Below are 17,148 nucleotides of genomic sequence, written 5' to 3'. Positions count from 1 at the left end.
ACAGGAGAATTTGAAACAGACCTTTTCTGAGGCTTTCAGTCGTTTGGTGGGAAGTCCGGGACTCAACTTTGATTGGCAGATCCAAAAAATTTACCGCCATAATTTGTGGACAGCAAAACAGAGACAGCTTCCGAGAGATATAATTATATATTTTGCTACAAAAGAATCCAGAAATGTGATACTACAAGAGTTTTACAATAACAGGCTGCGAATTGATGGACAGGATTTGATCGTCTTCAAAGAAATACCACCCCAAATGTTAAGATCCAGGAGAGACTATGCTTTTTTAACCAAAGAACTCAGAAATAATCAAATAGAGTATAGATGGGAGGTGCCATTTGGTATTACGGTTACATTTGATGACCAGAAACATCGCCTCAACTCTGTTTGGGAAGCCCGAGATTTTTACTACAAGATCCTGAAGGCGGGACTTCCTGAATCACCCGGACACGGAGAAAGACAAGGAGAAGTAGAAGAGAAACAACCAAACACACAACTACAAGGTGGGAGGTATCGTTTTTCCCCTCCGGAAGGGCAGAAGAGCAGAGAACAAGGATTTAGTTTTGCTTCCAAAACATCTGCTTAATTTTAAGTTGAATAATACTTTGTGACTTCTGTCTTATATAAAATGGTATAGTGATATACCGATGAAGAGACATTAAGGTTGAAAGAAATGATGCTGATTTTCTCGGAAAATATACTGTATGGGACTTTAAAAAAAAAGACTTGATGGATAACTTTGAACTTTTATATAAATTGTTTATGATTTATTCTCTAGGGTGAGGAGGGCGGAGATTGTGATGTTTCTGGATTGTGGCTTAGGTTGAATGGAGTTGGGAAGTGTGGTGCAGACGGGAGGGTAGTGAAGGTTCAATTAGAGCTTATTCGGAACCAGAAAGTAAGTTGATTTTTATAGAAATTGTCATGGTATTTGAATATAATGCTTGGAAGGATATATTCAGGGAGTTTGAAGGAAGGCGGAGCAAATATGAGAGGAGTACGGATGATATAAAATATATATATGGACACGGGTAGAGGCAGGATGAGAGGAGTTAGAATGGAAACCATGAGAAATATTTGAGGTGTTTAAATTGCTTTATAGAGAAGGAGGTAAAAGGGACAAATTAAAGGTTTGGAAATGGACACATATTTAGATAAAGAGATAAGGCCCCTAGCTACAGTAGAATTTTATCTGATTAACTCACTTGGTTTCAACATAGTTTGAAATCCTGCAAGTAATAAATTAACTGAGATTAGGAATGATGCACATTGCTTAAGTTTTAATAATGATGGGAAGCTGAGCTTAATGTAGAGAGTTTATTGATTTTTCCCCCTTTTTTTCTTTTTTCTTTTTTATTCCTTTCTTTTTTTCTTTTGGATCCCACTTTTGGATCTCTAGACAATTTCCTGGTCCAATATTGTAACCATTCTTTTTAGGCTTTGAGAAGTGGTGTCGCTTCCACAAGAAGTTATTGATACCTCAAAATCTTAGAGACTGATCTATTGATCTAAGACTCTGAATACAAAATAAATGGAATAGGGGTTGCAGCCCTACCACTGTCAATTTCTGTACTGGCTTACCCATCATACAGCAATAACTTCCACCCAAATGGGTGCATGAAGATCCACGTTGTAAATAAGAATAACTGCTTATCACAATTCTGTTCTGTGTGAAGTTATCTGTCCTTATTTATTCTTGGATTAAGGGACTAATCCACAACACAGTAATTTTAGGATGTAAGGAAATTCCCAGCAAGTGATTAGTTTGCTTTACCCTATGCTCAACATAATATAAGATTACAAAACAATCTGAGCCATTTCTTTGCTGCATATTTTAAATTTAATAAAATAAGATAGTTGTATTTCAAGAAATATTTGCCCTGCACAATTTCAGCTTGGCAGTTTAAAAATGGTAAAATCCAGACATTCTGGGTGGAACTGGCAAAAGTAACCCCAAGGCTATAGTGAAGTTTCAGAGCAATTATGTTTCGACATACTCATCGCTCCTATCCTGTACAACTCAGAGCTACTGTTTCCTAGTTCCAAAAATGATAACAGACCAGGCAACTGCTTTGAGCAAAAACATTCCAAATTCTCCTCACCCTCAACAGTTACACCACGCTGAGCACACTATGTAAAATGAGAGTGTATATGCCAGAGCTCTGCAATACTCAAGTTTTCAAGGGAAGCCATCTTGCTGGAAAAATACAAGGCTGAGCTGTTTGTCTTATACTGCTGGTTCCTTATGTAAACTGAGAAGTCGTAACAACCTCTGCAAATCCATTAGGGGAGGGATGAGGCAAAAGAAGTCAAGATGTACTGCTGTAGCACCTTGTCAAGGACAATGAAAAAAAATTGAGCCTCTTCCAAAAAGTTCAACTTTTAAAAAGATAATGGGTGTGCTTTTCTGAACTGCTTGCTACAATTATAAATCCCAGGAAAATGTTCCGAGATTTGGCTCAAGGTTCAAGAAAATGGGTGAATGGCTGACGGTCAGCTAGCAAAAATCAACAGAAGCAAAAATGGTGCACTATCTAAACCTTTCAGCAAAATTATGAGCACACCAAACTATAAAACGCATAAGCAATAATTGGAAAGCACTCACTTTTTAGCAAATCAAATTCTGTAGGGCAGGAGTAAGTGGGGCTACAAATGGCCCACGCTGCCCTTGTGCAACCACAGCTAAATTGATCTAATTACACAAAAAAGATGAAAAGCAGGCTTGTTAGGCATCTGAAAGCTTTAAATGCTGATTTTGTACTTCAGCATTACTTCAAATCTTGCTGAAAGATAAAAGAGGGGTGAACATCTGGCATTAATGTACCAAAATATTGCCATGTCCCTATGGCTCTTACAGGTTGAAATATTTTTTTCAGTGCAATCCCCCACCCACCCCGTTATAAAAAAGATTACCCGCAGTAAGAAAAGTCCCAGGTTTCCTGTGGGAGCTGGGCTAGGTTGGTCTCCCAATAGTGAAGTCTGGATATTTTGTTCTGATTAGAACTTTTCCAAGTTTTATTCTTGGTATTCCCTTTCACACAGCAATAGGATGGGAACTGTACAAAAACAACTTCACTTTGCCCTGATCATAAATAAGCCATCTCTTATAAAACCACAAGTCAGGGTAAGCCTATTAGGCTCACCTCCATCTGTTCACGGAGAAAAGGATCTCGGTACCACTTGCTTTGAGAAGTCTGTTAGACATTAACAGTGAGAAGAAACACTCCTTCATTTCCTTCAAGTCAACCCAGTATTTTTCCCCCACAAAAAAAATCATCCGGGAAAAAATAATCGAGGTTCACCTCTTTTCCAGCTCTTTACTAAGTTCATGACCAGGATTAAGCAAATGCTTTGGATCTGTTGGGGAGGACAAAGCTTTTCCTGCAGTCCTAAACCTTTTGTACTGCGCTCTCGCCCACGGGCACTTTTTTTGCCCGCTTCTTCATGCGGCTGCGGGCATAGACACGAAGGAAAAGTGCTATGAAGACCACAGCTACTCCCAGCCCACCCATCACGGTGACTGCGTGGCCATAGATGAGACAAGAAAGCAGGATGGCAAAGGCTTGGCGTAGAGTCATGATAATGGTGAAGACAGCTGCTCCAAATTGGTTGATGGTGTAGAAAATGAAAAGCTGTCCAAAAGCGGAACACACGGACAAAAGCACGGCGTGAGCAGCAAACTCCGAATGTCGTGCCATAAAGTTTATTGATTCTATCAAGGCCCCCTGCTCCAGCAGTGAACCCACGGTGAACAGGCATGAGAAGACATTCACTCCAAACATCATTTGCACCGAGGACATCTTGTAGGTGAAGAGGGCATCCTGCCAGTTGGAAGTGAAACTGTCAAAAGCAATGTAGCCCCCAAGGAGGACCACGCCAGAGAAGGTAGTGACACTGGAGAGATGCTTGTCTTGAGTACTAGAGAGCAGGAACATGCTAACCCCTACTGAAATGAGTGCTGCTGTTAAATATTCCCAGTACTCATAGCTTTTGCGGGACACCAGCTTTCCCATCAGCATGACTGGAATTACCTTGGAGGCTTTGGCCAGCACTTGGGTGGGGAAACTAATATACTTGAGAGCTTCATATTGGCACCAGCTGCTGAGAATGTTGGAGAGGGAAGCAAAAGAATACTTGTACATGGGAGCACCATGACGGGGCTGCTTGATCAGAGCACAATAGAGGCCAGCCACAGTACAGGCCAGGATCCGGTTCATGAAGACGAGGAACTGAGAATCTTTGAACTTCTCTCCGGGCTCTGACTCACTTGCTCCGTAGGACCTGGTCATGACACGCTCCTGGAGGACACCCCATGTCAAATAGGAGATCTACAAAGGAAGAGAGAAGAAGGGAGATTAGGAGGGCAGTTATCAGGGAGGAAGTGACACATGGTGACCATCTGACAGTCTGAGGGGAATCTTCTAACTCTTTATCTAGCCAGGGTAATCTAAATGCTTGTAAACACTTTATCAACACTAACTGAAAGCTAACAGTCAGATATGACCATATCCTTTAACCCTTACAGGTAGGACCTAGTCTACCACCACCCCAAAAAATCTGACAAAGTCAAATGGAGATTGTTATGGCACCACCAAAGTTTTAATGTTGCAAAAATCAAGTCTAGTTTAACCTCAAAACAGTTGAAAATGTTACTGGTCCTTATATAGCAAAGAAACAAACTGGTCCTGTAGAGAATAGATACAGGGTGTACCAAAAGTTAGGCCTCATAAGCAAATTACCATATGCTTTGTTAATTTTATTTAAAATGTGCATGAAAAAAAAATTTCTCCTCTGACAAGAGCATGGCAACTATGATATTATCAGTGTGTCCTGATTGGAGTGGAAAGAAAAGAGTTGACAATTAGACAACTCAAGTTTTTAAAAAGTTATCAACACCTAATAGCCTGCTTGTTAGAAAGAGGCAATAAGAAACTGCAGTAATGAAAGGAAACCCAGCAAACTCCTAATAGAAAATTAGGGAAACTTTATTTTTTTAAAATCAATAGTTTATCAATATGAGCCAAACCATTAGGCTTAAATTAAAAACGATTGGGTGAAATTTTACAGTCTATGCATTTGTGTAAAAGGTGAATTCATGGAACTTTAAAGATTCTAAGTTCTAGATACTGCAAATTTCTACATGTTTTCCTAGCATTTCCCTGACCCAAGAAAAATTTGGTTAGTACACATAATGTTAATTGATTATTTTAACTAGTTTGTAGAATAAACCATAATGCCCTGTATGTATGTATGTATGTATGTATGTACATACAAACATACATACATACAAACACACACATTTATTTCATGCAACATATACCAGTCTTACAAATTATTTTCCTGTAACTGGACTATCCAAATCAATATAAAAAAACTTCTTCCCAGCTTCTGTTATTACAAAACTGGTACTTGGCTTTCTCATAAAGGTAAATCTTAATTTAGGGCCGCAATTGGGACTAGAAACTTTGTTGCTAAGCAAGTTAGTCATCAAATAAGATGTGACCACTTTGCTTAGCAACCACAACCCCAGCACTTCTGCCTACCATTGATAAGAGAGAATCATGGTTCATTAAGCAGACCATCCCAGGAAAGGAGCACAGGATACCTCGGGGTGGGGATGGCCTGATCCAGGCCATGCATGAATTGAGGGTGTGGTGCAAACTCTGGAAGCTTCAGCCATCCTCCCTGTTTCTTTCATTTTGCACAAACTGCAGTCTTCTTGCAAATATACTGCATTCTGTCGTTCATACACTCCACCTTTGTCGCTCACCTTCACTGCACCCTTCTTTACTCCCATACATAGCATGGCCTCCTTCCCTTTGCTCACTCACACTGTGCCCTCGGTGCCTTCTTGGCTCACTCTCTGCAAACTCTCCAGGGGCACTTCCTGAGAACTACCTGTCAGTCTCAAAACTGGGTCTTTTAAAACCGAGTGATCTAAAGCCTATCTGTTCTTTACCTGTAAGCCAGTTGCACAGAATAGCAGCTTAAAAATCTGACGGGCTGTAGATGACTCTACAGTCTCATTTCGAGCTGCCGAAATGGCATCATCCTGATGCCCTGACTTGGCGTCATTGCCAAAAACACAGGATTTGATTACTGGAAAACAAATTCCACGGCCTAAGAAAGAAAAAGAAAAAAAGAAAATTATCTACAGCAAGCAATTATCTCCATGGCTCAAGGTAAAGATTTCCCCTTTCTGGTCCTGTCCAACTCTAAGGGGGCGATGCTCATCTTCATTTCTTAGCTGAGGGAGCCAGTATTGTCTAAAGACATTTCCATAGTCACATAGTCACATTGTTACTTTAACTGCCAAAGTGGCACCTATTTATCTACTTGCATTTACATACTTTCAAACCACTAAGAGGACAAGAGTTGGGAAAAATAATGAGAGCTTACCCCACTGTGTAGTGCTCAGATCTCGAACCCTGGTTGTCATCTTTCCAGCTGGCAGCTCAGCATCTTTAATCGTTGAGCCATCCTGCCCCCATTCATTAATGCTAATTACAAGCTTATTCCTACCATTATCCCTGTTAATCCAATTTTATTTTCATTTTCTCATGTTACTTGTTCCTGCTAGGATATATTTTTTGTATTTCTGGCCATACAGAAAAGCAGATTCACATTCCATGTCTCTTATTCATAACATTGCACTCAAGAGTTTGCTAAGCTAATGAAAGACAGGCCCAGAGGATACATTTTATTACAGATATAATTGAACAACAGGAGTGTTTTTTGGGGAAGAACAACACAGTTGAGTGATTAAAGAAAAGCACTTCAGTAATAGTATTAACAATTTTTATTTTAATAAACATAGTTTTCACTCAAATACCCAAAATTCAAACTGGTTATAAAATCAGAATAGAGCATAATAATAAAATCTTTGAAAAAGTATTAAAATATGCAACTAAAATTACTGGACAATTAAATTTTCATTGGGCACTAAAGACACAGTACACATTTGGGTGGGACTTTCTTGGGCAGGAATTTAAATGTGTAAGGGGCATCTTAACAGAATGGGGGGGGGCGGGGGAATAAAACCAGGTAACCAAAGCTTTACTACTTGTATAATGGGGGTTCCAACTGGCTGAATTTTGCCCATTTTGGCAAGCTAGCATTGACATTTTGCACTACCAATCCAATGGGGAAGCTATCCATGCATAGAATCCTGCCACCACATCAATTCTTACCCAGAGACAGTATGTGAACCAGCTGGAGGCAGTAAAAGGTACTTTTATAATATCTACTAAGGTCATCTAGGACAGTGCAGGCTCAAAGGAAACTGTCAAGAGAGAGGCTTGATCTTTGAGAGGACCGAGTACGCTTATGCCTCCTGGGCATGGAAGAGTTTCTGTCTTCCTGCAAGTCAGTTTCAGTTTATTGACCTTATCCTGCCCACTAACAATTCCAAACATCAGTTCAATACGTGGACAGCTTGATATAAGTAGCTGACAAAAAGATAAAAGGAGAAAACGTTCTACAGGTACTTACCTGTTTCAAGGTAATTCTTCCTCTTAAAATACTGTATGAGCAAGAAACCTGGCACAAGAATGCTTGCATAGCCTGCCGCATTGACCAAAAACCGTAACAGCCAAAAGTCTCCCCAAGAGTCCTGGTGAACAAGGGGTGCACCTTCATCTGCAGCCACCGCATGAAGAACCGTTAGCACAAGAGACAGGCAGAACCTGCTAAGAAGAAAAATGTAGGAATAAGGCCAAGGAAATCCACATATCTCCCTAAGAACAGGGGGGGAGAACATGCAAAATGCTTCTTCATCCACACCCGGCTCCTCTTTTACTAGGCAAAACTAGGAAAGCAATTACAGGTGGTCCTCAATTTACAACAGTTCATTTAGTGGCTGTTCAAACTTACAATGGTACTGGGGGTGGCGGGGATGACTTAAGACTGTTTTTCACACTTACGACCGTAGTAGCATCCTCATGGTCATGTCATCCAAATTCAGACACTTGGCAACTGACTCATATTTAGGACAGTGGCAGGGCCCTGGAGTCACCTTTTGCGACCTTCTGACAAGCAAAGGCAATGGGGAAGCCAGATTCACTTAACAGTCATGTTACTAAATTAAGAATGGCAGTGATTCACTTAGCAACGGTAAGAGATAAAGTGGTAAAATGAGGCAAAGCTCACTTAACAAATGTCTCGCTTAGCAACAGAACTCTTGGGGTCAATTGTGATCTCAAGTGGAGGATTATCTGTAGGCATTTTTTTCAACAGTTTCAAAATAAGTATTTCATAACAGCTGGCAGCTTCCAGCCACACATGTCTGTCATGTTTGCACATTAAACAATGCATATTGGAACAAGCAGAAGTAAGAAGACTGTCCCACAAAGCAAATATTAGTAGCTATAGAGAATCACAATAAAAAAGTACCATCCTCACAATAAAACTCACCATTTCCAGGGAGGTAAATGAACAGGGGGAGGGCAGTATTAAGAGCTACCTCTCGAGGATAGTGAAAAATAGGAGAGGTTCTTTCATGCAACACTGTATAGATCCTCCTAAACCCATTGAGCATATTGATCTGGACTTCTGGGGCTTATGACTCAGCCATTTGTGCATAAGTGCTGGAGGAAATCATAATGATGTATTTTCAGAGGTCAGAATGAAATTAAGATATTTGCAGCAGGGGAGTAACACCTTTCTGTTGCGCAACAGCATAGTGGACAGCCAAAAGAAATATTACAGTAGTCAAAAGGCGTAAGTACATAAATGCCCTCCGATACCCTCTATTGTTTGTTCATCCTATTCACTGACTAGAACATGTCCTGATGGAATTTTACAGCAAAGTTAAGGTTAATGATTGATAAAATGCTGGAGATGGCAGTTTTAATTGAGCCTCCTCCGGAACTCTATACATTCCCACCCCATCCCCATGCAATAGAGGAAGTAATGCCTGGAGCTGTGGATTGCCTCACTTTCTGTTTTCAGGAATATAAATGTTCAGAATAAACAACCATCCAGAAGCAATTTCTCACAATGAAACAGCTTATTTCTGAGCATGTACAGAATTTCTGCCTAATAGTTAGTCCACTACAGTACCAAAGCTTTCAAAGCAGACTATGTTTCCTAATGAAAACCCAAGCCTTCAACTGTTCCAACAGCACTTCCCTTTCCGTCCCATTAACCGTTATGGGCAGAAAGTATTTCATTGCAAGACTTTTTGCAAGATATGAGATAACATATCTCATATGGTTTTGGTTTTGACAAAGTCTCACCAGGAATTTATATCCCATTTCACTATGATGTTAGTTGCAACACCTCTTGCATAATTATTTGTGCATGCATGGGGTGTGTATGCTCGCATTGCATTTTGGGGCCTCGTGCAGCACTCCCACGCCCCATTTTGGACCTGGAAAGCCTCTTGCACCAACCTGGAAGCCAAAAAATGGGCAGGAGGTGGGGTGCATGTGTAAGGGGCAAGTGGGGAGTCCAGCACACATGCCCATGAGGTTGCGCTCACATGCGCTGGGGATGGGACGTGCGCAGGAGCTTGCACGCATATGCACGGGGTGGGGTGGAGGGCATGCGCACATTGCATTAAGGGTGTAGGCGCACATACACACTGTCATGTATGCGTGCATGCTTTCGGCACACGGTGACAAAAAAGAATAGTATCTGTGTTTATAGCTCTGTGAAACAAGCTATAACAAGCTCTGTATTTCTTGTCTTTTGTGATACATTGCATAAGACTTGAGCCTAATATTAAGAGTGTATTAAAATTAGTCTAGTTTTGATCAATGTCTACTTGACAGAGTACTGAGCCTGCTATGATTTAAATTTCCTATTTGACACTGAACTTAAATAGGCGGTTTTGGATTTGTAACACTGTATTGAATTTACAATTGTAAGATATTGCATATTGGACACATTAAGTTGAAAGAATAATATAAACATCCAAGAACTGCAGTGCATCAGACAAAAACAATATGCTCCAGTACTGGCCAGCCACATATTTATGGGAAGCTCACAAGCACAAGATAACATCCCTCCACTCAGGTTATCCAAAAAACCAACATGAACACTTATTAGTAGCTGATATTAGAAGCCATACAGAAACATTTTAACTAGCTGTAATTGGTGGTTTTGCTTTCCATGCATTTTGTCTTTTAACGCCATTAAAATTATTGGCTGTTACTCTGTCTTACGGCAACAAACCTCATAGTCTGCTGTTCAGACAAACGTTAAGGTTAGGATTTATTCATCAAGCTGGAATACCATTCAGCTCCGTATCTGCAGAGTCTTGACTGGGAAGGAACATAAGTAACCATGAACAGACCCTATCAATCCAGGAATGGGCACAACTGGTGCTATCTGACCCAGGGTTTTTCCTTTTTTTAATCCTAGATGCAATAAGAATTTCACATCCATGTCTGGCACACAATCTGGGGGTTTTCCTGGGTTTTCTCTTCCAGCTTTCTACAACAGAGCAGCTAGTGTTACAGGTATGGTAAGCTCTTACTTCTGCCTGGCTGGCAACATCAGCTTCAGCACTAGACATGAAAGAACCTTTCAAAATTTCTAACCCACCAACTTAGCAGGAAACTTGAGCTCCTACATTCATGTACTGTTTCCCATCTACTTGGACAGGCATACTTTTCATGCCCTAGTAGTTAAGGGCAAAGGATATTTGCAACAAAACTGGCAGTTTTTTCCATTTTAGCCCTCCAGGCAACTACTGATGTAAGAGATAACAAATCCTCATAGACTCCAATTCCAAATGCCAATGGCAATAAACAGCAAAGAAAAAAAAATCCTGAAAATGACCCCTTAAGCAGCCACTCTGTAACATAGTTCTACTTATTAGACTCTTATGTAACAAATTTGAACAAGAGTCGGGGTAGTTTAGGACTAGCAAAAGATTTATAAATTCTTTATTAATACACACGTATTAATGAAAGATAAAGCCTGGTTTCCATTAAAGAATCCAGGTGCCAAACTGGAACATTAAAAACATCAGAATCTGATTTGATCAAACCGAAAGCTATTTAGTGTGACATTATTCTCTTAAGCAGATATGCTTCAGGGACACGCACAAAAAGGACCGGAACATTATGCTATTTCTGAGAGTGAGATGGATGGTGCCTAAATTTGGCAAATAAATTTTTAAAAAATCCTCTCATTCTCCAGAAAAGAATTCAGAGCCAGCATCTAATACCCAACACTCCTCAATTATAGAAGCCATCAATCTGCCTGGTCCCCATTATTAAAGTCATACAAGTACACATATCACTAACTGAAAGCAAATTCTACAGTCTAACTAGGTTCGATGTGAAATAGTTTATAATTATTGATCTCTACATTTATTAATGCAGACTATGAATATAGGAACTTGTATGTGTTTCTTTAAAGTGTTTCCAATCAAGTTAAAAGAATTAGCTATTTACTTCATCATGAACCCAGAGACTTCATTGACTCTGAATTAAAGAAATCTGTTGTGTAATTTTTATTTGACTTCCAAGACCAGTTCCCAAATATAGCTGAAATTTGATTGGAGATTCCTAGTTGAATTAAATCAGTCTCTACTGGTGATATATTAAAAATACAGCACAAAATTTAATAAGCTCCTTATTGTTGCAATAAAATGCTAGCAATACAAAGTTGCCTATTTAGTAATGCTTATTTTTATAGTATAGTTCAATGATGGCTAACCTTTTTGTCCTCACATGCCGAAATCACGTGCACACATGCTCATACCCATAATGCAATGTGCTCCTCTGCATATACGTACATGATCTCACACCCACCCACACCCCTTTTTGGGCCGAGCAGGCCTCCCTAAAGCCTTCTGGGATCAAAAACGTGCTGCAGAGAGGGGGAATGGTGCACACACACACTACACATGCGTGGTAGAGAACCCAAAATCAGCTGGCTGGCATGCGCGGTGGAGCTGAGCTGGGCAACGGATTGCATGTCCAGAGAGGGCTCCACGTACCACCTGTGGCATGCATGCCATAGGTTCACCATCATTGGTATAGTCAGGTCTGGTTATCAGGAGGTAATCATTACTTGTGGTTCCAAATTACTAGTTAATCATTGCAAGCTGAAATCACCAGCAAAGGATAATTTAAAAACCAAAGAAATTCTAAAATAAAAACCCACAGAAGCTGGGTGTTCCTATGATTGGCAATTGCAGCAATTGGGCATCCTTCTGCAATGGAAGGTTTTCTGCCAAAAAATCACCAGTTTTACAGAGATAAGACTCATAACATAAAAAGTCATTGTTGACAACAAAAGTACATATGAATATATACACAAGTAAATTTAATGTGACAATGGATTGATAGTTTATTAGGCAATATTCCTTTTGCATTATTTCTTATAACTCTAGAGAAATCCAGAGATTCCAATGCACTATTTATGGAATAAAGTAAATGGTGTCTGAACCATAAAAAGGAGAATACTGTGACAAGAGCAAACATGAATAGTTCTATAAATTTACATATACATGTGCAACACCAGTGCAAAGCCTAGTAATATTAAGCAAAATTATTTTTCAGAAAGTTTTCTTTCTTGATGTTCCGCAATGAAAATAATTGTTAAAGTTCACTAGCACAAGTTTGTTCTGAGTGTGTAAGGAGTATTTAAGATGTTGCTACAATATACGTAGCATGGAGATCATGAAATATTAATCGGTAGTATGAGAATGTATGACGGGGGGAATTATTCTGAAGATTCAGATTAGAAGGAAGGATAACATTTGGAAGGTTAACTTTTAACATGATTGATTGATTCAGGGTATCAAGTATTTTAAATACTAACTACTAAAACTAGAACTATTCATGTCAAATTAAACTTTGATATTAATAAATCACGCCAATTAACTCTGTGCTTATTTTATGTGGGTGTACGTATGGGTGTGTAAAGTGAGAGCCTGTGTAATACAGTGATTAAGTTTCTGGACTAGGAACAATGAAACACAGATTCTAGTCCTATCTTGAGTTTATATAATTTCACAGGACAGATTATTTTTTGCTTTTCATCTGTTTCTTACTGGAGGTTTTGTCAACAGTTTTCCAGCCTTGTTTGTGTAAAGAAAGTAAGATTTAAATATGGTTAAATCTAGTTGGAGACTGTTTTTATGTTTCTGTAAAAATACATATTTGAGTTCTAATGTTGTGCTAAGGCACTGAGTGTCATTTGCACAACAGGCGTAACTGATGATGGGAAAGGGAGTAAGGTAAATACGGTATGTTATATAAAATCCAAAACAACAGGTAATTAACCCAACAAACCCAGCTAAGTTTAGATTTTTTTCTTAACTAGACCAATTCTTGTTTGAGGATAAACTAATTCCCATCAGTCCTTCCCACAATGTAAAAACTGTTTGTATCTCTGCCATTCAGTTATTCTTGATTGCTGCCAACTACCTGGAGAAGTAAGTAAACTTCAGGGTTTAACATGAGAATTAACTGTCCCTTCCAACATTCGTGATCACAACAAAGAGAGATCTTATAAAAACAGACCTTTTCTATACAACAATGTAATTCTGTAACCAATTCATCCCAGTAGCCACTTGTAAGGGGGAAGGTAAAAAGGGAGCAGAAATTGGTATTCCAAAACCGGTTAAATAATAGCAGAGATCTTGCTATTGCCAAAAGAAGTTCCTCAGTTCCAGAGGAGAGAAAGAGAGACAGGAAGTGGTAAGGGTTGTAACTGTCTCTCAACTCTCTTTGTCTTTGGCCAGAAGGACTAAAAACTTGGCTGCCGGTCAACTAACTCCATTGTTGCACACAATATATGATATCAATCAAAAGTGACTGAATTCACTGGAGGACAGGATCACTAGGTTAGCCATGACATATGAATAAGGCTTGTGTGACCCAATCAAACTACAGTCCTTGATGGGATAAACTGGATTCAAATCCTTTTATAAACGCACACACCCCCAAAAAGAGGACAGAATGAAAATTAGTGATCAAGTCTCAGAACACATGCAATATAAAAACTACATCATCAACTTTGAGCATCAGGCAAACTTTTTGAAGTAAGATTTAATATGTAAGTCTAACAATGAGGCCTCAGTGAATAAATTTGCTAGTAATCGTGCATAAAATTATACAGGCATAGTGAATACACTTTAATCACATCTTTGCACACTCAAATTAGCAGAATATTTTTTTCCAGCAGAGTTGAAATTTTCAGTTATGTGACAAATGGGTAATTCATAATTTATCTAGATTTAAAACTCTTGTTCCACAGGCTATATTTGCAATTACTTAATGTGGATCCAAAGCACTATTCTATTCAAATGCTACAGCCCACCCATTCTGTTTCTCATTTACCATTTGTGCTTTTAGTAGAAGGTGTTAGGAACAATATTGTCCCTAATATTGTATCCAGATCATAGCTGTCCCAAAGGTGCTTTTTCAAGTGCCAACTGGACTTTCTTGTTTTTCTTTGAAGACTTTTTCAAGTGCCAACTAGACTTTCTTGTTTTTCTTTGAAGAACACTTCCCATCCAAGGAGCTTCTTCAGCTCTGAAAGAAATCTTTCCATTCCCCACCACCTTGGATGAAAAATAAAACGTTTTCAAAGAAAAACATGAAAGCTCAGTTGCCTCTTGAAAAAGCACCTTTGGGACAGCTATGATCTGGATAACTGAGACTCTCTATAGACTTAGGAACAATATGCAATTTGCAATTACATGAAATATTATGTCTCCTGGAATTAAGGAGAAACATCCTAACTTCAAAGACAATTAACTAGTGGAACAGCTTGCTGTAAAAAGTTGTGGGTGCTTCATCACTGGAGGTTTTTAAGAAGAGACTGGACACCACTTGTCTGAAATGGGATAGGATCTCTTGTTTGAGCACTGGGCTGGACTAGAACACCTCCAGGGATCCCTTCCAGCTCATTCCTATTCTATTCTTTATCCTAGCCTATCTTATTAAAATGCAGCCTGGGTCCCTTCAAATCAATATAGTTTAACAGTACAATTATCAACCCAGCTCTTCGTCAAACCACACCGAAAGGCCAACTTTAGGCAAATGCTGCTCTGTAGTCTCCATTCACTCCTATTGACCGCTGAGGGTTCATTTCATCCCGCTTCCAGCCTGAAAAAGTTAATCCGTAAAAGCCGTGACTATCGCCCACCTCCCGGTGCCGCCGAAACGAGGAAAGGAAGAGGGGGAAAAAGCGACCCAAAGTGCCCGATTTCCATGGAAATGTCTCCACACCGCACGCGCATAACCAGAACTGCCCTCCGCTTTCCTCTGTCCCGGTTCCCTAGTTGACCGGGTCCCCGTTAGATTCGCCCAGGATCAGCATCCCGCGTTTGGCCGAGGCCTGCGGGAGCGGCAGCTACTCCGCCGTGGGTTTAAAAAAGAAGCCCAAAGGCACCTCCGCCCCTCTTTGCCCCCCAGCACCGGCTTCTTTGCTCGGCCGCATCCCAACCTTCCAGATGCCGGCGTGGGTTGGCGCCTCCCCGCGCGCCGCCAGCCGGGCACAGCAGCCTCCATCCCCGGCCGAGGCCTTCTTCCTCCCTCGTCCGCCAAAGCAGCTCACCTGCGGCCCATGATGCCCGCGGGACCGGGTTGCGCGATGGTCCCAGCGCTTTGGATCCTTCAAAAACGGCCGCGCCTCCGTCCCCGACGCCACAGGCCGCAAGAACCGGCGCTTCGGCCGGCCGGTTGGTCGCGCCTCAAGTGGGGCGTCCCACAGCGTCCCCTGCAGGCCCGGAGGCCGAAGCGCGGTTCCGAAGGGGAAAGGGAGCCCCGCAAGCGGATGGAAAAGGCCGGGCAAGACTGGGACGGAAAGTGAACGAAGGTTCCGGCGAACAGGTGGGGAGCGAGCCCTCTCGCCGCAAGAAGCAAGCGCTGCTTCGCTCCAAGGATGCCCACGAACGGCGCCAAGACGGCGGGCGAAGCAAGCAGCCCTAAGCTGGAAAACAACGTCGCCGGTCCAGGTTTGAAAGGCCGGCTGACTGTCCCTGGTAGCCAGAGGTTTAGTCTTTTCAATCTGCCTCTATGGCTCCTAAATTCGTTTTGTGTTATATTTAGGATTTCTGGTACCCGTGAGAGCAAAGGCACTATTATTTTGCCTAATAGCTATGGCCTTCGCTTGCTTTCCCCCCCCCCCCCCCACAGAGGAAATTGAAGTGCTATTGGTGTACAATACTCTGATTCTGCTTAGCCTGACTATTTTTGGGGTTTTTTCAGTAGCTCCAGACTGTGTGATGGCCAAAAGCATCAATTTCATCAGTACCGTAGGTCAATAATTGTATTCCTGAACTCCTGTAAATTTACGCTTGTGTCTTCAGTGAAACTATCTGATTACTGTATTTAGTCTCCCCCACCCCCTTTTTTAAATTGTCTTTGATTTGCCACAGGTCAGGCATAACCATCCTTTCCTAACTAAAAGGAGTCCAAAATGACAGAACATAAATTAGGATTCACACCTTTTCCGATTTGCATGGCAATGCCACGGGGAGCCATGTAAAAGGCAGATATTTATATCACATTTAATTCTTTGCCCTCTCTTCTCACTCCAAATACCTATGGCTTCAGATCTTCTTCACTTACTCCTGGATTCTCGTTATGTCTCCAAAATAAAGCTTCATTTTTTAGGGTGCTTCCATTGAGCAGGCTTCATGTTGCTCTGAATAATTTGCTTCAAGCTATTTATTCTCAATACTTTTTCCAGCTCCACAATTTGTCTTTTTGAAGCCTTTCTGGTGATCTAGCTTTCACAGCAGTAGGTTACAATTGAGAAAAGCAAGGCCTTGACAATGTGTATCTTTCTTGTCAGTGCAATTTTAAGGTTTGGTCTAGGCAATTTTGTTTTTCCCCAGTTTTGTTTTTCCCCAAGTAACAAATGTCTCTTTATTTCCTGGCTGCAAAGCCCAGGAAGATAAGATGTATTAACTTCCTCAACTTGTTCTTTACCTTTCTGCGCTGATTTGGCATTGCCCTTGGATATAGTTTTTCTAATACTGAGCAGGAACTCTCTTCTTCCACCTTTAATGACTTCCTTGTTTCCAGTTATCGGATGTTGGGATCTAATATCTATCACGGTTCGCTGTTGGAACACAGGGGAATTGAACATTTTCATTCCCACACTAAAAATATTATTTAAGAGTGTAAGGCCTTTTTAGATGAATTCAATGGTTGTGGAATTTCTTTCAGTTGA

The 17,148-nt window shown here is 40.7% G+C and overlaps 1 protein-coding gene across 3 annotated transcripts; it reads right to left on the bottom strand.

The window, feature by feature from the left end:
* Positions 1-128: 128 nt before the first annotated feature.
* Positions 129-15,666, bottom strand: SLC35B2 (solute carrier family 35 member B2). Of its 3 annotated transcripts, none has more exons than XM_087717927.1 (4): positions 15,526-15,666; positions 7,492-7,688; positions 5,960-6,120; positions 129-4,328 (listed from the first exon to the last, which is right to left on the bottom strand). In XM_087717927.1, the coding sequence occupies exons 1-4, from the start codon at positions 15,534-15,536 to the stop codon at positions 3,390-3,392; spliced, it is 1,308 nt and encodes a 435-aa protein (XP_087574053.1). In that variant the 5' UTR covers positions 15,537-15,666; the 3' UTR covers positions 129-3,389. The 3 variants fall into 3 exon arrangements, with proteins under 3 accessions (XP_087574053.1, XP_087574054.1, XP_013909600.2); XM_087717928.1 differs by having other exon boundaries at positions 7,492-7,685; positions 15,526-15,654; XM_014054125.2 differs by lacking the exon at positions 15,526-15,666 and adding an exon at positions 15,415-15,504.
* Positions 15,667-17,148: the final 1,482 nt, after the last annotated feature.

This window comes from Thamnophis sirtalis, unplaced genomic scaffold (genome assembly GCF_051295495.1).
Source record: "Thamnophis sirtalis isolate CommonGarterSnake01/CBP01778 unplaced genomic scaffold, rThaSir2_p1.2 scaffold_6, whole genome shotgun sequence".
NCBI classification, from domain to species: domain Eukaryota; kingdom Metazoa; phylum Chordata; class Lepidosauria; order Squamata; family Natricidae; genus Thamnophis; species Thamnophis sirtalis.
The sequence above is the reverse complement of the archived record's forward strand: the minus strand, read 5'-3'. Positions and strand labels throughout refer to the sequence as shown.